This window comes from Scyliorhinus torazame, chromosome 17 (assembly GCF_047496885.1).
Source record: "Scyliorhinus torazame isolate Kashiwa2021f chromosome 17, sScyTor2.1, whole genome shotgun sequence".
Lineage (NCBI taxonomy): Eukaryota > Metazoa > Chordata > Chondrichthyes > Carcharhiniformes > Scyliorhinidae > Scyliorhinus > Scyliorhinus torazame.
The window spans coordinates 89,153,428-89,177,813 of NC_092723.1; the positions used below are offsets into that span (position 1 = coordinate 89,153,428).

The window sequence follows — 24,386 nt, forward strand, 5'->3', positions numbered from 1 at the left end:
GGCACTGAGATTGCCGGAGGTCCTGAGCTGGTGAGGAGCCTGAATCTTCTCCATGGTGCCGGGATACATTTGCTGGTCGTCACGGAACGGACTGAGGTAAGCCACGTTAAATTAGTAGTCTCCTGGTATCATGTCATGTTAGGTACACTGGCTGCAACTGGATGCAGCTTAGATTAAAAAGATACTCCAGACCTTTTAGTTAGTTCAATCAGGTTTATTGAACTAACAGCAGTTAGCACAGTTTTCTGTGAGTTCGACTCTCTGCTAACTTAATTGTGGTTACTGTGTCTGACAAAACCAGACTAGCTCTTAGCCACGTGGTGGAGGTGTGAGATTGTACCAACACCCTTGACTGACTCTCCAGATGTTCATCAGTGGAAAGAGGCAGAGTGTGAGTGCCTCGTGTCTTTTATAGTCAGATCCCACCCGAGTGACCTGCCTGCTTATTGGTCATGTCCTGTTCTCTGTGTCCGTTAGCTGCTTGTCTGTGCCTGCCTGTATATCATCATGTCTGCACATGATGACAAGGGGGTAGTGGAGGGGCAGTGGAACGGATAGTGGAGGGACAAGTGGAGGGGGTAGCGAAGGGACAGTGGAAGGCTGCGGCCAGGTTTCCCCTCACAAAATCTTTTCCTGTCAGGTTTGGAGGATTTTGACTTATGTGGGTATTTAACGGAGTTGCTCAGTTGGTCTCAGTGACAGGAGAAGGCTCCCGAGCAGCGGCCGAATGGCCGGACTGTGATTCCGAGCGTGGCCGCTGGGGGTCGGACTTGCCGCCAGGTGACGGGGACCGGATGCGGAAGTTGTGTGTTTTCGGGTCCGGAGCCGCCATGGAGCCAGGAAGCGGAGCGGCGGCGGCCGAGTGCCCTGAGCAGCCTGAGGCCCGGCTCGGGCCTCGCATCTCCGGCCTAGTCAGCGCCGCCGGCACCAACGGGAAGGCGGTTCTGTGCGAGCGGTGTGGCTCCCGGGTGCTGAGCCCGGGGACAGCGCGGTACCGGCGGAGAGAGGTGAGGGTGGGGGTTGCAGTTCGGTGAGGAGGACATGACTTTGCCGGGCGGGCGGTGGTGGAGCTGTTTAATGCGAGGAAGGCTTTGGGAGAAGGGGAGAGGTTAGGGGCGGTTTGAATGGGAGGCGGGCTGCAGGGGCTTGTGCAATGAGTATTGCCAGCAGTGGGGCGTTGGGTTTTCTTCACTTGGCCCATCTCCGATACGTCTTACCTTCCTTGACCTCTCGGTCTTCATTTCCTGTGATAGACTTTATATTCAAGGGTCTTCTGCCAGCTCCAGCATGATGTCCACCACTCGTATCACTCCCAACTCTCCTTCCAGCAGCATCTCTTTCAATCGCAGAAGGTGCAACACCTCCTTTACCTCCTCCCTCTTAAATGTCAGCGGCACCAAACAGTCCTTTCAGATGAAACAACATTTAAGTTTGGTTTACTCTACCTGGCTATGGGTACCACTGTTGCTTCACAGCGCCAGGGACCAATGTTCGATTAACGGCTCGGGTCATCGTGCGGAGTCTGCATATTCTCCCTGTGTCTGCATGTGTTTCCTCCAGGTGCTCCGGTTTCCTCCCACAAGTGCCGAAAGACGTGCTTGTTAGGTGAATCCCTCTGTGTACCCGAACAGGCGCCAGAGTGTGGCGACTAGGAGATTTTCACAGTAACTTCATTGCAGTGTTAATGTAAACTTACTTGTGACACTAATAAAGATTATTATCAATGTGGCTACCTCTATATTGGGGAGAGTAAAAAAGGTTAGGTGGATTGGCCATGATAAATTGCCCTTAGTGTCCAAAATTGCCCTTCGTGTTGGGTGGGGTTACTGGGTTATGGAGATAGGGTGGCGATGTTGACCTTGGGTAGGTGCTCTTTCCAAGAGCTGGTGCAGACTTGATGGGCCGAATGGCCTCCTTCTGCACTGTAAATTCTATGATAAACAGACTGGATGACCGCTCTACTGAACATAGAACATAGAACATAGAACAATACAGCGCAGTACAGGCCCTTCGGCCCACGATGTTGCACCGAAACAAAAGCCATCCAACCTACACTATGCCATTATCATCCATATGTTTATCCAATAAACTTTTAAATGCCCTCAATGTTGGCGAGTTCACCACTGTAGCAGGTAGGGCATTCCACGGCTTCACTACTCTTTGCGTAAAGAACCTACCTCTGACCTCTGTCCTATATCTATTACCCCTCAGTTTAAAGTTATGTCCCCTCGTGCCAGCCATATCCATCCGCGGGAGAAGGCTCTCACTGTCCACCCTATCCAACCCCCTGATCATTTTGTATGCCTCTATTAAGTCTCCTCTTAACCTTCTTCTCTCCAACGAAAACAACCTCGAGTCCATCAGCCTTTCCTCATAAGATTTTCCCTCCATACCAGGCAACATCCTGGTAAATCTCCTCTGCACCCGCTCCAAAGCCTCCACGTCCTTCCTATAATGCGGTGACCAGAACTGTACGCAATACTCCAAATGCGGCCGTACCAGAGTTCTGTACAGCTGCAACATGACCTCCCGACTCCGGAACTCAATCCCTCTACCAATAAGGGCCAACACTCCATAGGTCTTCTTCACAACCCTATCAACCTGGGTGGCAACTTTCAGGGATCTATGTACATGGACACCTAGATCCCTCTGCTCATCCACACTTTCAAGAACTTTACCATTCGCCAAATATTCCGCATTCCTGTTATTCCTTCCAAAGTGAATCACCTCACACTTCTCTACATTAAACTCCATTTGCCACCTCTCGGCCCAGCTCTGCAGCTTATCTATATCCCTCTGTAATCTGCTACATCCTTCCACACTATCGACAACACCACCGACTTTAGTATCGTCTGCAAATTTACTCACCCACCCTTCTGCGCCTTCCTCTAGGTCATTGATAAAAATGACAAACAGCAACGGCCCCAGAACAGATCCTTGTGGTACTCCACTTGTGACTGTACTCCATTCTGAACATTTCCCATCAACCACCACCCTCTGTCTTCTTTCAGCTAGCCAATTTCTGATCCACATCTCTAAATCACCCTCAATCCCCAGCCTCCGTATTTTTTGCAATAGCCTACCGTGGGGAACCTTATCAAACGCTTTGCTGAAATCCATATACACCACATCAACTGCTCTACCCTCGTCTACCTGTTCAGTCACCTTCTCAAAGAACTCAATAAGGTTTGTGAGGCATGACCTACCCTTCACAAAGCCATGCTGACTATCCCTGATCATATTATTCCTATCTAGATGATTATAAATCTTGTCTCTTATAATCCCCTCCAAGACTTTACCCACTACAGACGTGAGGCTCACCGGCCTATAGTTGCTGGGGTTGTCTCTGCTCCCCTTTTTGAACAAAGGGACCACATTTGCTGTCCTCCAGTCCTCTGGCACTATTCCTGTAGCCAATGATGACATAAAAATCAAAGCCAAAGGTCCAGCAATCTCTTCCCTGGCCTCCCATAGAATCCTAGGATAAATCCAATCAGGTCCCGGGGACTTATCTATTTTCAGCCTGTCCAGAATTGCCAACACCTCTTCCCTACGTACCTCAATGCCATCTATTCTATTAGCCTGGGGCTCAGCATTCTCCTCCACAACATTATCTTTTTCCTGAGTGAATACTGACGAAAAATATTCATTTAGTATCTCGCCTATCTCTTCAGACTCCACACACAATTTCCCATCCCTGTCCTTGACTGGTCCTACTCTTTCCCTAGTCATTCGCTTATTCCTGACATACCTATAGAAAGCTTTTGGGTTTTCCTTGATCCTTCCTGCCAAATACTTCTCATGTCCCCTCCTTGCTCGTCTTAGCTCTCTCTTTAGATCCTTCCTCGCTACCTTGTAACTATCCATCGCCCCAACCGAAACTTCACACTTCACCTTCACATAGGCCTCCTTCTTCCTCTTAACAAGAGATTCCACTTCCTTGGTAAACCACGGTTCCCTCGCTCGACGCCTTCCTCCCTGTCTGACCGGTACATACTTATCAAGAACACGCAGTAGCTGATCCTTGAACAAGCCCCACTTATCCAGTGTGCCCAACACTTGCAGCCTACTTCTCCACCTTATCCCCCCCAAGTCACGTCTAATGGCATCATAATTGCCCTTCCCCCAGCTATAACTCTTGCCCTGCGGTGTATACTTATCCCTTTCCATCATTAACGTAAACGTCACCGAATTGTGGTCACTGTCCCCAAAGTGCTCTCCTACCTCCAAATCCAACACCTGGCCTGGTTCATTACCCAAAACCAAATCCAACGTGGCCTCGCCTCTTGTTGGCCTGTCAACATATTGTTTCAGGAAACCCTCCTGCACACACTGTACAAAAAACGACCCATCTATTGTACTCGAACTATATCTTTTCCAGTCAATATTTGGAAAGTTAAAATCTCCCATAATAACTACCCTGTTACTTTCGCTCATATCCAGAATCATCTTCGCCATCCTTTCCTCTACATCCCTAGAACTATTAGGAGGCCTATAAAAAAACTCCCAACAGGGTGACCTCTCCTTTCCTGTTTCTAACTTCAGCCCATACTACCTCGGCAGAAGAGTCCCCATCTAGCATCCTCTCCGCCACCGTAATACTGCTCTTGACTAGCAGCGCCACACCTCCCCCTCTTTTGCCTCCTTCTCTGAGCTTACTAAAACACCTAAACCCCGGAACCTGCAACATCCATTCCTGTCCCTGCTCTATCCATGTCTCCGAAATGGCCACAACATCGAAGTCCCAGGTACCAACCCACGCTGCCAGTTCCCCTACCTTGTTTCGTATACTCCTGGCATTGAAGTAGACACACTTCAAACCACCTACCTGAACACTGGCCCCCTCCTGCGATGTCAAATCTGTGCTCCTGACCTCTATACTCTCATTCTCCCTTACCCTAAAACTACAATCCAGGTTCCCATGCCCCTGCTGCATTAGTTTAAACCCCCCCAAAGAGCACTAACAAATCTCCCCCCCAGGATATTTGTGCCCCTCAGGTTCAGATGTAGACCATCCTGTCTGTAGAGGTCCCACCTTCCCCAGAAAGAGCCCCAGTTATCCAAAAATCTGAATCCCTCCCGCCTGCACCATCCCTGTAGCCACGTGTTTAAATGCTCTCTCTCCTTATTCCTCATCTCACTATCACGTGGCACGGGCAACAACCCAGAGATAACAACTCTGTTTGTTCTAGTTCTGAGCTTCCATCCTAGCTCCCTGAAAGCCTGCCTGACATCCTTGTCCCCTTTCCTACCTATGTCGTTGGTGCCAATGTGGACCACGACTTGGGGCTGCTCCCCCTCCCCCTAAGGACCCGGAAAACACGATCCGAGACATCACGTACCCTTGCACCTGGGAGGCAACATACCAAACGTGAGTCTCTCACGCTCCCACAAAATCTCCTATCTGTGCCCCTGACTATAGAGTCCCCAATTACTAATGCTCTGCTCCTCTCCCCCCTTCCCTTCTGAGCAACAGGGACAGACTCCGTGCCAGAGGCCCGTACCCCATGGCTTACCCCTGGTAAGCCGTCCCCCCCACAAGTATCCAAAGCGGTATACTTGTTTCTCAGGGGTACGACCGCAGGGGATCCCTGCACTGACTGTTTTTTCCCAGTCCCACTTACAGTTACCCACCTATCTCCAATCTTTGGTGTAACTAATTCCCTGAAGCTGCTATCTATGACCCCTTCTGCCTCCCGAATGATCCGAAGTTCTTCCAACTCCAGCTCCAGTTCCCTAACTCGGTCTTGGAGGAGCTGGAGATGGCAGCACTTCCTGCAGGTAAAATCAGCAGGGACACTAACTGCATCCCTCACCTCAAACATCCTGCAGGAGGAACATTGCACTCCCTTCCCTGCCATTCCTCTAACTTTCTACCAAGATCTGGCTAAAAAATAATAACAATATAATAAAATATGGTACTTACCTCAGACCAATGGGTTTTATTATTAGGTTAGAGGAGGAGGGCGGGTGGGAGACACTACACGTGTAGTGTCTCGGGTTTCCTCTCCACCAGAATTTATTGGGGAGGGTCTTCCCAGACGTCCGCGGGTCGACTTCCTGTTCCCGCCTAAAAAACTAATTTAAAATAAAAAAAAAGAAGAATTCTCAGCTCCTGCTGAAATTGACTAACCAGCCAGCTGTTCTCACGCCGCCGAAATCGACTGGCCTGCCCCTGCAAAGACAAGTGCTTTTAAAGGTTGACTTACCTCCCAGCAACCTCCTTCCGCAATGCTCCCGCTGGAACTGACTCACCAGCTGTTCTCCCGCCGAAATCGACTGGCCTGCCCCTGCAAAGACAAGTGCTTTTAAAGGTTGACTTACCTCCCAGCAACCTCCTTCCGCAATGCTCCCGCTGAAACTGACTCACCACTCACCAGCTGTTCTCACACCGTCACTCATTCTGAAAGCGTGACCCCAATCTTCCTGTCTCTTGCCATTTTAACTCAGCACCTTGCTCTCATGCCCAGATGTCCGTCCTTGGCGTTCTGCAATGCTCCAGTAAAGCTCAATGCAAACTGGAAGAGCAGCATCTCATCTTCTGGTTGGGCATGTTACAGGACTCAACACTGAGTTCAGCAGCTTTCGACTGAGCTTTCTCCTCCATCTTAAACTCCATTTTTTAGAATGTCGCACACGTGTTATCTCAATGCAAGCAAGCCAGACTCCATCCCACATCAGGCCATTGGTTTTTTGATCTTAAGTTTGCTACATTTCATTGCAATCTCTCCCAGCTACAGTTTCATGTTCAACATATTTCCCATGTCTTCAGTTCTGAAGAAGAGCCAAGTGGGCTCGAAACGTAAACTCTGCGCCCTACAGTGGCTACCAGACCTGCTGAGGTTTTCCAGCATCCTCCTTTTGTCTCTATATAACTAACATAGCTTTCACCACTTTGTATCTGCCCCCTACCCCCTGTCGCCACCATTAAAATCCAATAGTTTTTAAGAACATAGCAAATAGAAACAGGAGAAAATCATACAAAGTCGAGCCTGCTCTTCCATTCAATATGATCCTGGCTAATCTAGGGTTTCAACTCCACCAGCCTGTCATTATCCCTTGATACCCGGGGGAACCAAAAATCTGTCTCTTCAGCTTTAAATATATTGAATGATGGAGCATCCACAGCCCTCAGATCGGGAATTGCAGAGTATTCATGTGGGCACAGTTGTTAGCACTGCTGCCTCACAGCTCCAGGGACCCAGGTTCAATTCTGACCTCTGGTGACTGTAGAGTTTGTACATTCTCCTCATGTCTGCGTGGGTTTCCTCCGTGTGCTCTGGTTTCCTCCCACAGTCCAAAGATGTGCAGGTTAGATGGATTGACCATGTGAAATTGCCCCATAGTGTCCAAAGGTTAGGTGGGGTTGTGGGTTTGCGGGGAGTTGGCCTAGGGAGGGTGCTCTTTCCGAGGGTCGGTGCAAACTCTAATTGCCTCCTTCTGCACTGTCAGGATTCTATGATTCACAGCCCTTGAGTGAAGAAATTTCTCCTCCTTTCAGTCCAAAATGATCAGCCCCTTATCCGAATATTGTGCCCCATGTTTTAGATTCCCAAGCCAGGGGAAAGAATTACTCAGCACCTGTATGTTTCAATGAGATCCACTCATTCTTCTAAATTTATTCAGCCTTACCATCGGACAACCATCACATCTCGGGGGCCAATTTAGTGAACGTTCCCTTTACACCACCAACTGTATACTTCCTTAATATGGAGGCCAAAATTGCAAACAGTTTTCCAGGTATGATCTCACCAAAACCCTATATGGTTGACATAAATCTTCTTTATTCTTATGTTGCAATCACCTTGCAATAAAGGCTAACAGACATGTAATTGTTTGAACAAAGAACAATACAGTGCAGGAACAGACCCTTCAGCCTCCAAGCCTGCGCCGACCATGGTACATGCCTAAACTAAAACCGTCTGCACTTACGGAGTCCGTACCTTCCATTCCCACCCTATTCATATGTTTGCCTAGATGTCCCTTAAATGTCACTATCGAAACCTGCTCCTACCACCTCCCCAGGCAGCGCGTTCCATATATTTACCACCCTCTGTGTATAAAATAAAACTTGCCTCGCACATCTGTTCGAAACTTTACCCCACGTACTTTAAACCTATGTCCTCTAGTACTTGACTCTTCTACCCTAGGAAAGAGCATCTGACTATCCACTCTGTCCATGCCACTCGTAATCTTGTAGACCTCTATTAGGTCGCCTCTCAACCTCTGTCGTTCCAGTGAGAACAGACCGAATTTATCAAACCTCTTCTTGCTAATGCCCTCCATACCAGGCAACATTCTAGTAAACCGCTTCTATACCCTCTCCAAAGCATCCACGTCCTTCTGGTAGTGTGGCGACCAGAATTGTACGCAATATTCCAAATGAGGCCTAATTAAGCTGCAACATGACTTGCCAATTTTTATATTCAATGCCCTGACCGATGAAGGACAGCATGCCTTATGCCTTCTTGGCCACCTTATCCACATGCGTTGCCACTTTCAGTGATAGGTGGATATGCACGCCCAGAACTCTGCCTGTCAGTACTTGCAAGAGTTCTACCATTTATTGTGTAATTCCTACATGCAGGTACCTTGTCAAAGTCTTTACTGAAGTCCATGTGTACAACAGCTATCGTCTTTGTTACTTCCTCGAAAACTCGAGCAAATAAGTGAGGCACTACCTCCCCTTCACAAAACCATGCTGACAATCTCTAATAAGTCCATTTGTTTCAAATATGAGTCAATCCTATCTCTAAGAATCTTTTCCAATAGTTTCCCTACCACTGATGTAAGGCTCACCGGCCTATAATTTCCTGGATTTTCCCTGCTGCCCTTCATAAACAATGGAACAGCATTGGCTACTTTCCAGTCCTCTGGCTACAGGTGAAGTTCCAATGAGGTTACAAAGATTATTGTCAAGGCCCCAGCAATTTCCTCCCTTGCCTCCCTCAGTATTCTGGGGTAAATCCCATCAGGTCCTGGGGACTTAAAGACTTCAATGCTTTTTAAGATGCCCAACTCTTCCTCTTAATTAATATCAACATGACTCAGAATATCTACACACCCAAGTCCTTCACCTTGGTGAATACTGAGGCAAAGTATTAATTTAGTGTATCTCCCATTTCCTCTGGTTCCATACATAGATTCCCTCCTTGAATAGACCAACCCTTTCTCTGCCTACCCTCTTGCTCTTTACATATGTATAAAATGCCTGAGGGTTTTCCTTAATCCTGTTTGCCAATGACTACAACAACTCTATTGTTTATGCATCTCTCCAAGATCTGCTCCTCTATCTCCCGCTGGCTGTTAGTAGTAAACCCCCAACATTGTCACAGCACACTTCCTATTCCTTTAAAAAAAAATGTTCATTCAAATTTTCCAGCAGAATTTTTAACAAAAATTACCCCCCCCAAAATAACAAAAAGAAAGAAACACAAAAATTATACAAAACTCATAATTGGGTTTCCCCCATATACAGTAACCCCCCCCATATGACATTCAAAGGTACCCATAGGGAAGCCCCCCCCACCCACCCGAATTCCCCCCTGAAAGAGACCACCGACCCTTGGGTTGCTGCTGCTGCTGACCTCCTAACGCTCCACAAGATAGTCTCGGAACGGTTGCCACCTCATAAGGCAAACTTTATCCTCTCCAGCTTAATGAATCTTGCCATGTCATTTATCCAGGCTTCCACACTGGGGGGCTTTGCGTCCTTCCACATTAGCAAGATCCTCCGCCGGGCTACCAGGGACGCAAAGGCCAGGATACCGGCCTCTTTCGCCTCCTGCACTCCTGGCTCGTCCGTTACCCCAAATACTGCCAGCCCCCAACTCGGCTTGACCTGGACTTTCACCACCTTGGACATAGGCCTCGCGAAACCCCTCCAAAACCCATCCAGTGCCGGGCACGACCAGAACATGTGGACGTGATTCGCCGGGCTTCCCGAGCACCTCCCACACCTGTCCTCCACCCCAAAGAACCTACTCAACCTCGCCCCTGTAATATGCGCTCTGTGAGTAACCTTGAATTGTATTAGGCTGAGCCTGGCGCAAGAGGAGGAAGAATTAACCCTCCTCAGGGCATCAGTCCACAGACCCTCATCTATCTCCTCCCCAAGCTCCCCCGCCCACTTGACCTTTATCTCCTCTACCGAGGCCTCCTCTTCTTTCAGCTCCTGGTAGATCGCCGAAACCTTGCCTTCTCCAACCCATACACCCGAAATCACCCTGTCCTGAATCCCCTGTGCCGTGAGCAGCGGGAATTCCCTCACCTGCCGCCTCACAAACGCCCTCACTTGCATATACCTGAAAGCATTTCCTGGGGGTAACCCAAACTTCTCCAGCGCCCCTAGGCTCGCAAACTTCCCATCTATAAACAGGTCCCCCATTCTTCTGATCCCTGCCCGATGCCAGCTCCGAAATCCCCCATCCATCCTTCCCGGGACGAACCGATGGTTCTCCTGAATCGGGGACCAAACCGAGGCTCCCACCTCGCCCCTGTGTCGTCTCCACTGCCCCCAGATCTTCAACGCCGCCGCCACCACCGAACTTGTGGTGTACCTTGTTGGCGAGAGCGGCAGCGGTGCCGTCGCCAGCACCCTCAGGCTCGTGCCCACACAGGACGCCATCTCCAACCTCTTCCACGTCGCCCCCTCACCCTCCATTACCCACTTACGAATCATCGCCACATTGGCAGCCCAATAATAGCTGCACAAATTCAGCAGCGCCAGCCCTCCCTGTCCCTACTACGCTCCAGAAACACCCTCTTTACCCTCGGGGTCTTATTTGCCCACACGAAACCCATGATGCTCCTACCTACCCGTTTGAAAAAGGCCTTGGGGATCATAATGGGAAGGCACTGGAACACAAAGAGAAACCTCGGGAGGACCATCATTTTAACCGACTGCACCCTGCCCGCTAGCGAGAGTGGCAGCACATCCCGTCTTTTGAAATTCTCCTCCATCTGCTCCACCAACCGTGTCAAATTGAGCTTGTGCAAGGCCCCCCAACTCCTAGCCACTTGGATCCCTAAGTACCGAAAGCTCCTTTCCGCCCTCTTCAACGGTAGGTCGTCTATCCCCTTTCCCTCGCCCCTGGATGCACCACAAAGAGCTCCCTTTTCCCGACATTGAGCTTATACCCCGAGAAGTCCCCAAACTCCCTTAGGATCCGCATGACCTCCGCCATCCCCTCCACTGGATCTGCCACATACAGCAACAGGTTGTCCGCATACAGCGGCACCCGATGTTCCTCTCCCCCTCGGACCAGTCCCCTCCATTTCCTGGACTCCCTTAGTGCCATGGCCAGAGGCTCAATTGCCAATGCAAACAACAAGGGGGACAGGGGGCACCCCTGCCTCGTCCCTCGGTACAGCCGAAAGTACTCCGACATCCGCCGATTCGTAGCCACACTCGCCACCGGGGCTCTATATAGCAACCTGACCCAGCTGATGAACCCCTCCCCGAACCCAAACCTCCGCAGCACTTCCCAAAGATACTCCCACTCCACCCGGTTGAAGGCCTTCTCCGCGTCCATAGCTGCCACTACCTCCGCTTCTCCCTCCACTGAGGGCATCATAATCACATTGAGGAGCCTCCGCACATTGGTGTTTAGCTGCCTGCCATTTACAAACCCCGTCTGGTCCTTGTGAATCAACCCCGGGACACAGTCCTCAATTCTCGTAGCCAGCACTTTTGCCAGCAACTTAGCATCCACATTGAGGAGAGAGATCAGTCTATACGACCCACATATACAGTGGGTCCTTGTCCCGCTTCAGGATCAGAGAGATCAGCGCCCCGGACATTGTCGGGGGCAAGGTCCCCCCCCCCCTCCCTTGCCTTATTGAAAGTCCTCACTAGCAACGGGTCTAGCAGGTCCACGTATTTCCTGTGAAACTCGACCGGGAACCCATCTGGCCCTGGGGGCCCTCCCCGCCTGCATGCTCCCCAATCCTTTAACCAGCTGCTCCACCCCAATTGGCGCCCCTAAACCAACCACCTCCTGCTCCTCCACCCTCGGGAACCTCAGCTGATCCAAAAATCGTCGCATCCCCTCTTACCCCGGTGGGGGCTCAGATCTGTACAGACCCCCACAGAAGTCCCTAAATACCTCATTTATTCTCCCCGCACACCGCACCGTATTCCCCCCGCTATCCTTAACTCCACCTGTCTCCCTCGCTGCCTCCCTCTTACGAAGCTGGTGTGTCAGCATCCGACTCGCCTTCTCCCCATACTCATACGTCACCCCTTGCGCTTTCCTCCACTGTGCCTCTGCTTTCCCTGTGGTCAACAGGCCGAACTCTGTCTGGAGGTTCCGCCGCTCCCTGAGTAGTCCCTCCTCGGGGGCCTCTGCATATCTCCTGTCCACCCTTAAGATCTCCCCCACCAACCTCTCCCTCTCCCTCTCTCTTCTCCGTGTGGGCCCTGATAGAGATTAACTCTCCCCTGACCACCGCCTTCAGCGCCTCCCAGACTACCCCCACCTGCACCTCCCCGTTGTTGTTGGCCTCCAAATATCTTTCAATGCACCCCCGCACCCGCCCGCACACCTCATCCGCCAATAATCCCACATCACAACGCCACAGAAGGCGCTGGTCCCTTTCCTCTCCGGCTCCACCCAGTGCGGGGCGTGGTCTGAGATGGCTGTGGCCGAATACTCCGTTCCCTCCACTTTCGGGATTAGCGCCCTACTCAAAATAAAGAAATCTATCCGGGAGTAGGCTCTTTGGACGTGGGAAAAGAATGAAAATTCCCTGGCCAGGGGCCTGACAAACCTCCATGGATCCACTCCCCCCATCTGGTCCATAAACCCCTAAGCACCTTGGCCGCAGCCGGCCTCTTACCCGTCTTTTGACCTGGAGCGGTCCAGTGCTGGGTCCGGCACTGTGTTGAAATCCACCCCCCCCCCCCCCCCATTATCAAGCTTCCTACCTCCAGATCCGGAATCCGACTCGGCATGCGTTTCATAAATCCGGCATCATCCCAGTTCAGGGCATATACGTTTACCAGTACCACCCGCACGCCCTGCAACCTACCGCTCACCATCACATATCGACCTCCATTATCCACTGCAATATTCATTGCCTCAAACGACACCCGCTTCCCCACCAGTATTGCAACCCCTCTGTTCTTCGCATCCAGCCCTGAATGGAATACCTGTCCTATCCATCCCTTTCTCAGCCTAACCTGATCTGCCACCTTCAAATGTGTCTCCTGGAGCATAACCACGTCTGCCTTCAGTCCCTTTAAGTGCGCGAACACCCGGGCCCTCTTGACCGGCCCGTTCAGGCCCCTCACATTCCAAGTTATCAGCCGGATTGGGGGGCTACTCACCCCCCCACCCACCGCCGACTAGCCATCTCCTTTTCTAGGCCAGCCACGTGCCCACGCCTCCCGCACCCTCCAGTCCCCCATACGGCGGACCCCCGCCCCGACCACCTCTCCTACTTCCAGCTCCCCTTTGGCCAATGCAGCAGCAACCCTATACCCCCCCCCTCCCGCTAGATCCACATCTAGCCCCTTTGCTCCCCCCATAATACTCCCGTAAGTCAGCTGACTCCTGCTGACCGCGGCCTCTCCCGCCATTCCATCGACCCCCCCCCCCCAGTGTGAGAATCCCCCCCTCCCTGGCCGTCAGTGTGCGCTCCTCTCCAGCACCGCCCATCCCCCCGCCCCCCCCGTCCTTACCTAGCGCGGGAAAAAGCCCGCGCTTCCCTGAGCCGGCCCAGCCCCCTCTGGCGCAGCTCCTTTTGCGGCCTTACCCCAATTCCCCATCCCCGGGCCGGCTCCACTCCCCCTCTTCCTTCGTGGGGGTCTGCCCCTCCAACACTGACGCCCACACTCTCCCACAGTCTCCCCATCAAATCCCTTCACCCATCCCCATCCAGCACCCAAACCAAAGGAACATTCCCTAAACGTAATAAACACCATATACACCGTAAACATCCCCCCACAACAAATCCTCAATTTGAGTCCAACTTTTCAGTCCGTATAAAGCTCCATGCCTCATCAGGCGTTTTGAAATAGTGGTGCCGATCCTGGAACGTGACCCACAATCGCGCTGGCTGCAGCATTACGAACTTCACCCCTTTCCGATGGAGCACCGCCTTAGCCCGATTGAAACCAGCTCTCTTCTTAGCCACCTCTGCACGCCAGTCCTGGTAGATTTGGATCTCCGTGTTCTCCCACCTGCTGCTCCGCTCTTTCTTGGCCCATCTCAGGACACACACTCTGTCCATAAAGCGGTGAAACCTCACCACTACAGACCTTGACGGCTCGTTGGCCTTGGATCTCCTTGCTAGGACCCGGTGAGCCCCATCTAGCTCCAGGGGTCTCGGGAAGCCTCCCGCGCCCATCAGCGAACTGAGCATCGTGCTCACATATGCCCCAGCACCGGGCCCCTCCACTCCTTCGGGGATATCCAGAATCCGAAGATTCTTCCTCGACCTATTCTCCAGGCCCTCAAATCTTTCCGCCCACCTCTTGTGCAGCGCCTCGTGCGGCTCCACCTTCACCGCCAGGCCCAAGATCTCGTCCTCGTTCTCCGAGGCCTTTTGCCGCACCTCCCGGATCGCCGCCCCCTGGGCCTTCTGGGTCTCCACTAGCTTCTCAATCGCCGCCTTCATCGGCGCCAGCATTTCGGTTTTCAGCTCCTCAAAGCAGCGTTTAAGAAACCCCTGCTGCTCCTGCGACCACTGCGCCCATGCTGCTTGGTCTCCACCCGCCGCCATTTTGTTTTTCCTCCCTCTCACTTTTCTCTGCTCCAAGATCACTTTTTTCACCGCTCCACTCCTGGTCCAATCCATATAATGTCGGGGGGACCTTGCTGTCACCTTCCCACACTGGAAGATGTCGAACAATTGCCGTTGGGGCCCCTCTAGAGAGCCCAAAAGTCCGTTCCCGGCGGGAGCTGCCGAACGTGCGACCTACCTAGGCATAGCCGCAACCAGAAGCCCCACACTTCCTATTCCTGAGCTCTACCTATATTGCCTCGCTGCCTGAACCCTCCAAGATGTACTGCCTCAGCACAGCTGTGATATTCCCCTTAACCAATAATGCAATTCCCCCACCTGTTTTAGCCTTCTGAACTCCTACCTTGCGTTCCTTCCTACTTGATTTATATTCTTCAAGGGCTTCATCTGTCCGAAGTGTTTAAACCTTACGAATGCTTTCTTTTTCTTTTTGACAAGATTCATAATATCCCTCGTTATCCAGGGTTCCCTATACTTGCCACCCTTATCTTTTGTCCTTACAGGTACATACCGATCCTGAATTCTAATGAACTGACATTTGAAATCCTCCCACATGCCGAATGTTGATTTTCCCTCAAACAGCTTCACCCAGTTAACACTCTCCAGATCCTGCCTAATGCTGTTGTAATTAGCTTTCCCCAAATCTTCACCCGAGGACCACTCTTGTCCTTTTCTAGTAGCAGCTTAAAACTTACAGAATTATGATCGTTGTTCCCGAAATGATCTACTGAAACTTCGTTCACCTGGCTGGGCTCATTCCCCAGCACCAGGTCAAATATGGCCCGTTCCTGAGTTGGGCTATTTACATATTGTTTCAAGAAACCCTCCTGGACGCTCCTTGCAAATTCTGCTCCATCCATGTCTCCAGCAGTAAGTGTGTCCCAGTCAATTTCTGGAATCGCCCACCATGACAACCCGATTGTTTATGCACCTTTCCAAGATCTTTCTGCATATCTGCTCCTCTATCTCCCGCTGGCTGTTAGGGGGTCTGTAATAAACCGGCAACATTGTGACAGCACCCTTCCTATTCTTGAGCTCTACCCATAGTGCCTTGCTGCCTGAACCCTCCAAGGTGTCCGCCCTCAGCACAGCTGTGATCATAGAATAGAATTTACAGTGCCGAAGGAGGCCATTTGGCCCATCGAGTCTGCACTGGCTCTTGGAAAGAGCACCCAACTTAAGCCCGCGCCGCCACCCCTCCCCCCTCCTGTTTTGCAGGGAGATGACCGCAGGGGACACCTGCACTGCCTTCCTACTCTTGCTCTGTCTTTTGGTAACCCATTTTCTATCTCCCTCAGTAACTTTCACCTGCGGTGTGACCAACACGCTAAACGACAGAAATGACAGGATAGACAGGATGAATGCATGACTTGAGAGATCATGCAGCAGAGGGATTCAAATTCCTGGGGCATTGGAACCGGTTCTGGGGGAGGCGGGACCAGTACAAACCGGGCGGTCTTCACCTGGGCAGGACTGGAACCGATGTCCATGGTGGGGTGTTTGCTAGAGCTGTTGGGGAGGGTTTAAACTAATGTGGCAGGGGGGTGGGAACCGATGCAGGAAGTTGGAAGGTAGTAAAACGGACAGAAACAAAAGGCAGGAAGGGGGAAAGTGTAAGGCAGAGAAGCCATAGTCAAAAATCAAAAAGGGCGACAGTACAAGGTACAGTGGCTGAGGGGAGCTCAGTGAATAGGCCAAGTAATACTGAAAGGAATAAAACTGGAAGTAAAAACATTAATGGTAAGCGACGCGGCAGGTTGTTACATGAAGATATGGGTTCAACGACAAGGAACATTAGGAGAAAAGTTAAGAGGAAATATAACTTGGGAGAGGTTTCTGATCGAGGTGTCAAGATTCAAAACAGAGTTTAAAAAAAGCCAACATAAGTGTACTTTACCTGAATGCTCGTAGTATTCGGAATAAGGTAAATGAGTTGATGGCGCAAATCATCGTGATTGACTATGATTTAGTGGCCGTTACTGAAACATGGTTAAAGGATGGTCACGACTGGGAGTTAAATATCCGAGGGTATCAAACTAATCGGAAGGACAGAGTGGGTGGTAAGGGAGGTGGTGTGGCTCTGTTATTTAAGGATGACATCCGGGCAATAGTAAGGGATGACATGGGTGCTATGGAGGATAAAGTTGAATCCATTTGGGTGGAAATCAGGGATAGCAAGGCGAAAAAGTCACTGATAGGAGTAGTCTATCTGCCACCAAATAGTAACATTATGGTGGGGCAGGAAATAAACAAAGAAATAACTAATGCGTGTAGAAATGGTACAGCAGTTATCATGGGGAATTTTAATCGACATGGCGATTGGTTTAACCAGGTCGGTCAAGGCAACCTTGAGGAGGAATTTATAGAATGTATCCGCGATAGTTTCCTGGAAAAGTATGTAATGGAACCTACGAGGGAACAAGTGGTCCTAGATCTGGTCCTGTGTAATGAGACAGGATTGATTCATGATCTCATAGTTAGGGATCCTCTCGGAAGGAGCGATCACAATATGGTGGAATTTAAAATATACATGGAGGGTGAGGAGGTAAAATCAAACACTAGTGTTTTGTGCTTAAACAAAGGAGATTACAATGGGATGAGAGAAGAACTAGCTAAGGTAGACTGGGAGCAAAGACTTTGGTGAAACAGTTTCGGAACAGTGGAGAACCTTCCAAGCAATTTTTCACAGTGCTCGGCGAAGGTTTATACCAACAAAATGGAAGGGCGGTAGAAAGAGGGAAATCGACAATGGATATCTAAGGAAATAAGGGAGAGTATCAAATTGAAGGAAAAAGCAAACAAAGTGGCAAAGATTAGTGGGAGACTAGGGGACTGGGAAATCTTTAGGGGGCAACAGAAAGCTACTAAAAAACCTATAAAGAAGAGTAAGATAGATTGAGAGTAAACTTGCTCAGAATATAAAAACAGATAGTAAATGTTTCGACAAATATATCAAACAAAAAAGAGTGGCTAAGGTAAATATTGGTCCTTTAGAGGATGAGAAGGGAGATTTAATAATGGGGGATGAGGAAATGGCTGAGGAACTGAACAGGTTTTTTGGGTCGGTCTTCACAGTGGAAGACACAAATAACATGCCAGTGACTGATAGAAATAAGGCTATGACAGGTGAGGACCTTGAGAGGATTGTTATCACGAAGGAGGTAGTGATGGACAAGCTAATGGGGCTAAAGGTAGAGAAGTCTCCTAGCCCTGATGGAATGCATCCCAGAGTGCTAAAAGAGATGGCTAGGGAAATTGCAAATGCACTAGTGATAATTTACCAAAATTCACTGGACTCTGTGGTGGTCCCGGTGGATTGGAAATTAGCAAACGTGACACCACTGTTTAAAAAAAAAAAGGAGCACAGTACGAAGTCTTACAACACCAGGTTAAAGTCCAACAGGTTTATTTCGATGTCACTAGCTTTCGGAGTGCTGCTCCTTCCTCAGGTGAATGAAGAGATACCACCATTACACGCGAGAACACCACCCACCAGGTACGCGGTACATACACGTGCGCCTCGGCCAACGTTGTCTACCTCATACGCTGCAGGAATGGATGTCCCGAAGCGTGGTACATTGGCGAGACCATGTAGACGCTGCGACAACGAATGAACGGACATCGCGCGACAATCACCAGGCAGGAATTTTCCCTTCCAGTCGGGAAACACTTCAGCAATCAAGGGCATTCTGCCTCTGATTTCCGGGTAAGCGTTCTCCAAGGCGGACTTCAGGACGCGCGACAACGCAGAATCGCCGAGCAGAAACTTATAGCCAAGTTCCACACACATGAGTGCGGCCTCAACCGGGACCTGGGATTCATGTCGCATTACATTCATCCCCCACCATCTGGCCTGCGAAATCCTACCAACTGTCCTGGCTTGAGACAATTCACACCTCTTTAACCTGGGGTTACCCCATCTCTGGATCTGTAAAGATTTAATCACCTGCTAATGCTCACATTCCAAGCATTGTTTGGCAGCTTTGAATTTGTCTATATATTTGTTTCTGGAACATACCTCTTCATTCACCTGAGGAAGGAGCAGCGCTCCGAAAGCTAGTGACATCGAAACAAACCTGTTGGACTTTAACCTGGTGTTGTAAGACTTCGTACTGTGCTCACCCCAGTCCAACGCCGGCATCTCCATATCATTAAAAAAAGGAGGTAGGCAGAAAGCGAGTAATTATAGGCCAGTGAGCTTAACTTCGGTAGTAGGGAAGATGCTAGAATCTATCATCAAGGAAGAAATAGCGAGGCATCTGAACGGAAATTGTCCCATTGGGCAGACGCAGCATGGGTTCATAAAGGGCAGGTCGTGCCAAACTAATTTAGAGGAATTTTTTGAGGACATTACCAGTGCGGTAGATAACGAGGAGCCAATGGATGTGGTATATCTGGATTTCCAGAAAGCCTTTGACAAGGTGCCACACAAAAGGTTGCTTTAGATGCATGGCATTAAGGGTAAAGGTAAAGATGCATGGCATTAAGGGTAAAGTAGTAGCATGGATAGAGGATTAGTTAATTAATAGAAAGCGAAGAGTGGGGATTAATGGGTGTTTCTCTGGTTGGCAATCAGTAGCTAGTGGTGTCCCTCAGGGATCAATGTTGGGCCCACAATTGTTCACAATTTGCATAAATGATTTGGAGTTGGGGACCAAGGGCAATGTGTCCAGGTTTGCAGACGACACTAAGATGAATGGTAAAGCAAAAAGCGCAGAGGATACCGGAAGTCTGCAGAGGGATTTGGATAGTTTAAGTGAATGGGCTCGGGTGGAATACAATGTTGACAAATGTGAGATTATCCATGTTGGTAGGAGTAACAGCAAAAGGGATTATTATTTAAATGATAAAATATTAAAACATGCTGCTGTGCAGAGAGACCTGGGTGTGCGAGTGCATCAGTCGCAAAAAGTTGGTTTACAGGTGCAACAGGTGATTAAGAAGGCAAATGGAATTTTGTCCTTCATTGCTAGAGGGATGGAGTTTAGGACTAGGGAGGTTATGCTGCAGTTGTATAAGGTGTTAGTGAGGCCACACCTGGAGTATTGTGTTCAGTTTTGGTCTCCTTACTTGAGAAAGGATGTACTGGCACTGGAGGGTGTGCAGAGGAGATTCACTCGGTTAATCCCAGAGCTGAAAGGGTTGGATTACAAGGAGAGGTTGAGTAGACTGGGACTGTACTCGTTGGAATTTAGAAGGATGAGGGGGGATCTTAGAGAAACATAAAATAATGAAGGGAATAGATGGGATAGATGCGGGCAGGTTGTTTCCACTGGCGGGTGAAAGCAGAACTCGGGGGCAGAGCCTCAAAATAAGGGGAAGTAGATTTAGGACTGAGTTTAGGAGGAACTTCTTCACCCAAAGGGTTGTGAATCTATGGAATTCCTTGCCCAGTGAAGCAGTAGAGGCTCCTTCATTAAATGTTTTTCAGATAAAGATAGTTTTTTGAAGAATAAAGGGATTAAGGGTTATGGTGTTCGGGCCGGAAAGTGGAGCTGAGTCCAGTAAAGATCAGCCATGATCTCATTGAATGGCGGAGCAGGCTCGAGGGGCCAGATGGCCTACTCCTGCTCCTAGTTTTTATGTTCTACTCTGACTAGCACGTGGCACTGGTAGCAATCCTGAGATTACTACCTTTGAGGTCCTACTTTTTAATTTATCTCCTAACTCCCTAAATTCGGCATGTAGGACCTCATTCTGTTTTTTGCCGATATCATTGGTGCCTATATGCACCACGACAGCTGGCTGTTCAACCTCTCCCTTTAGTATGTCCTGCAGGCGGTCTGAGACATCCAGGACCCTTGCAACCTGGAGGCAACATGCATTCCTGGAGTCTTGATTGCGTACACCGAAACGCCTATCTACTCCCCTTACAATCGATCACTAACGATAGCTTTACCACTTATTTCCCTGCCCTCTTGCGCAGCAGCACAAGCCACAGTGCCATGAACCTGGCTAATGCTGCCTTCCCCTGGTGAGCCAACAGTATCCAAAACGGTATACTTGTTTTGGAGGGAGATGACCGAAAGGGGACCCATGCACTGCCTTCTTACTCTTCCTCTGTCTGGTGGTCACCCATTTCCTATCTCCCTCAGTACTCTTTATCTGCGATGTGACCAACGAGCTAAATGTGCTATCCACGACTCCCTCAGCATCGTGGATGCTCCAATGTGAGTCCATCTGCAGCTCCAGAGCCTTCAGGCGGTCTACTTGCACGTGAAGGACCCAGGGACAGTAGACATGTCCCTGAACTCCCACATCGCACACGAGGAGCATGACACGGGTCTGGAATCTCCTGCCATGTCTTAACCCTTAAGTTAACCTACAACAGCAACTACAATGCCAAGAGAAAAATGAAAGGAAAAACTACCCATCAGTCACCAGCCAATCACTTACTTGCTGGCTTGCTACCCTCTTGTAAGTGTGAGAAGAAAAAAAAACACAAAACAAAACTCTTACCGTACAAAATGTAGCTCAGAATCGACTCGGGTGAGCTTCGGAATGAAAGGGTTAAGGACACGAGTCACCTGATTTATAGAGAACTTACCTTCTCAGACTGCACTTCGGATTTCTCCTGTTCAGCTCTGCCCCTGATATGAAGGGCTTGTCACCTGCATCAGGGCAAGGCCACTCACTGGAAGTTTGAGTGTAACAAATTTAGGGTTAAAAGGCACCTCCTCCCCACCCAGCCTCGAATTCCCAGCTCCCAAACTCACTCTTCGATGTGTCTCACTCTGGTTCTGTCCGCTGGCTCACTGGGTGTGATTAAGGAATGCTGTACCTGCATTCCTGTTTTTCTTGGACGAGTGTCCCTGAGCATAGAACAGGGACCTCAAAGCATTTACACCTTTGAAAAATACTCTGCTTTTTTAATTTTTATTACCAAAGTGAATAACCTCATTTCCTTGCATTATGATCCATCTGTCACCTCACTTAATCTTTCTGTATCTCGTTGTCCTCCTCACAACTTGCATCCCCACTGTTATAACCTGCCTACTTACCATTGGCTGGGGACAATCCCACAATCCTGTGGGAGTATGAGCTTCCCCAATGAGGGGGGGTGGAGAAACCACTAGTAAGCTCCTAGTATAAATAAAGCTGGCCAGTTCAGGAACCAGCAGGAAGGACTATGTAGCAAGGGAAGTTACTGCGACTGTTATGTATATATGTTATAGTAAATAAATGTTATTACTTTGTATCCTTAAAACTCGTGCTGGATTCTTCGTGGCCCTTACAAAACCCACATTGTATCATCAGCACACTTCAATATATTACTCTGTCTTTGAGTCATTAATACACATTTTATATAGCTGGGGTGCCAAAATTGATCCTTGTAACATTCCACCAGTCTCAAACTGCCAGCTTGAAACTACCCCGTTTATCCCAATCTCTGCTTCCTATCCTTTAACCAATCCTTATCGATTATCCCCCCCCCCCCCTCCAACAACTCCATAAGTTCTTATCTTGTGTTAAACTTTTGTGTGGCACAAAAGGTTACATGCCTTCACCTGCCTTTTGGAAAACTATGTATTCTGCATCTGCTGGTTCCCCTTTATCTACCCTATCAGTTGCATCCTCAGAAATAATAAATTTGTCAAAACCAATTTCCCTTTTGTGAAGCAGTGATTACTTGTTCAAATCATTATGTGCTTCTCTATGTTAATTGTTTAAGACTTCCTTAATCATAGATTCCAGCAACTTTGTGATGACTGACGTCACGTTAACTGGTCTGTAGTTCCCTGTTTTCTTTCCCCCTGCTTTCTTGAATAATGGTGTGGCGATGACTGGACTGGCGCGGGCACAGTAAGAAGTCTTACAACACCAGGTTAAAATCCAACAGCTTTGTTTCGAATCACTAGCTTTCGGAGCGCAGCTCCTTCCTCAGGCAAACGAATAATAGTGTTGACATGATGGGCCAAATGGCCTTTTTCTGCGCCGTAACACTATGCTTTTTGCTGATTTCCAAACTTCCAGAAATTAGTGCATTTTCAAAAATCATAACCAGTGCATCCATTTTCTCTTTTGGAACCCTCCGGTGTGGGGCATGAGGTACTGGGGATTTGTCCGATTTCTATCGCCACAGAATCACGGAGAGAATAAAGAATAATACAGTGCAGCAGAGGCCATTCGGCCCATCCAGTCTGCACTGACACATGAAAGACACCTGAACTGCCGACCTAATCCCATTTGTCAACACATGGCCCATAGCTTTGAATGTTATGACATGCCAAGGCACTTTTTAAAGAGTGTGAGGTAACCCGCCTCTACCACCCTCCCAGGCAGTGCATTCCGGACCATCAGCACCCCTGTCCTGTTCTTAAAAAAAAAAAAAGGGGGGATTTCGTCAAATTCTCCCTAAACCTCCTGCCCCTCACCTTTAACTTGTGTCCCCTTGTAACTGACCCTTCAACTAAGGGGACAGCCATGCCTTCATAATCTTGTCAATGTCAATTGGGTCGCACCTCAATCTTCTCTGCTCCTAAACCCAAACCTATCCAACCTCGCTTCATAACTTAAATGTTCCATCCCAGGCAACATCCTGGTGAATCCTCTCTGCACCCCCTCCAGTGCAATTACATTCTTCCTATAATGTGGCGACCAGAATTGCACACAGTATCCAACTGCGGCCTCACCAATGTTCTGTACAACTCCAATATGCCCTCCCTGAATTTGTAATCAATGCCTCAATTGATAAAGGCAAATGTCCTATATGCCTTTTCACCACCCTATTAACCTGTCCTTCTGCCTTCAGAGATCCATGGACAAACACGCCAACGTCCCTAGTACCTTGGAACTTCCCAGTGTCAGGCCATTCATTGAATACTCCCTTGTCAAATTACTCCTTCCAAAGTGTTATCACCTCACACTTTCAGGTTTAATTCCATCAGCCACTTTTCTGCACATTTGACCATCCCATATATACATTCTTGTAACCCAAGACATTCAACCTCACAGCAACCACCTGACCAATCCTTGTGTCAACTGCAAATTTATTAATCCTACCCGCCCCCCCCCCCCCCCCCCCCCCACACCACCACCACACACCCCCCCACACACACACACAGTCAGCTATGTATAATAAATGACCCAACAATTGGGGACCCAGCACAGACCCCCGTGGTATGCCACTGCACACTGGCATCCGGTCACTAAAGGAGCCGTCTATGTCATCGCCCCCTGTCTCCATAGCTAAGCCAATTTTGAGTCCACCTAATCAAGTTGCCCTATATCCCATGTGCATTTGCCTTCTTTATAAGTCTCCCATGCAGGACCTTGTCAAAGGCTTTGCTGAAATCCATGTAAACTACATCAACTGCACTACCCTCATCTACACACTTGGTCACATGCTCAAAAACGTCAATCACATTTGTTAGACATGACATCCCTCTGACAAAGCCATGCTGATTATTCCTGATGAAACATTGCCTCTCCAAGTTGAGATAGATTCTCTCCTTCAGTTTCCCTACCACTGATGTGAGACTCACCGGTCTAGTTCCCTGCCTTATCTCTGCAGCCTTGCTTAAATAGTGGGACCACATTAGCTGTTCTCCAGGCCTCTGGCACATCTGCCATGGCCAGCAAGGAATTAAAAGTTTGGGTCAGAGCCCCAGCAACCTCCTTGCTCCTGCCCCACAGTA

The 24,386-nt window shown here is 49.3% G+C and overlaps 1 protein-coding gene across 1 annotated transcript in view; it reads left to right on the top strand.

Annotated features, from left to right (window-relative positions):
• Window positions 1-785: 785 nt before the first annotated feature.
• Window positions 786-24,386, top strand: part of rabif (RAB interacting factor) — a 30,262-nt gene continuing 6,661 nt past the window's right edge. Inside the window, exon 1 of the mRNA XM_072480723.1 lies at window positions 786-1,007. Within this exon, the coding sequence (XP_072336824.1) occupies window positions 795-1,007 (213 nt within the window). The 5' untranslated portion in view covers window positions 786-794. The remainder of the gene's footprint in view (window positions 1,008-24,386) is intronic.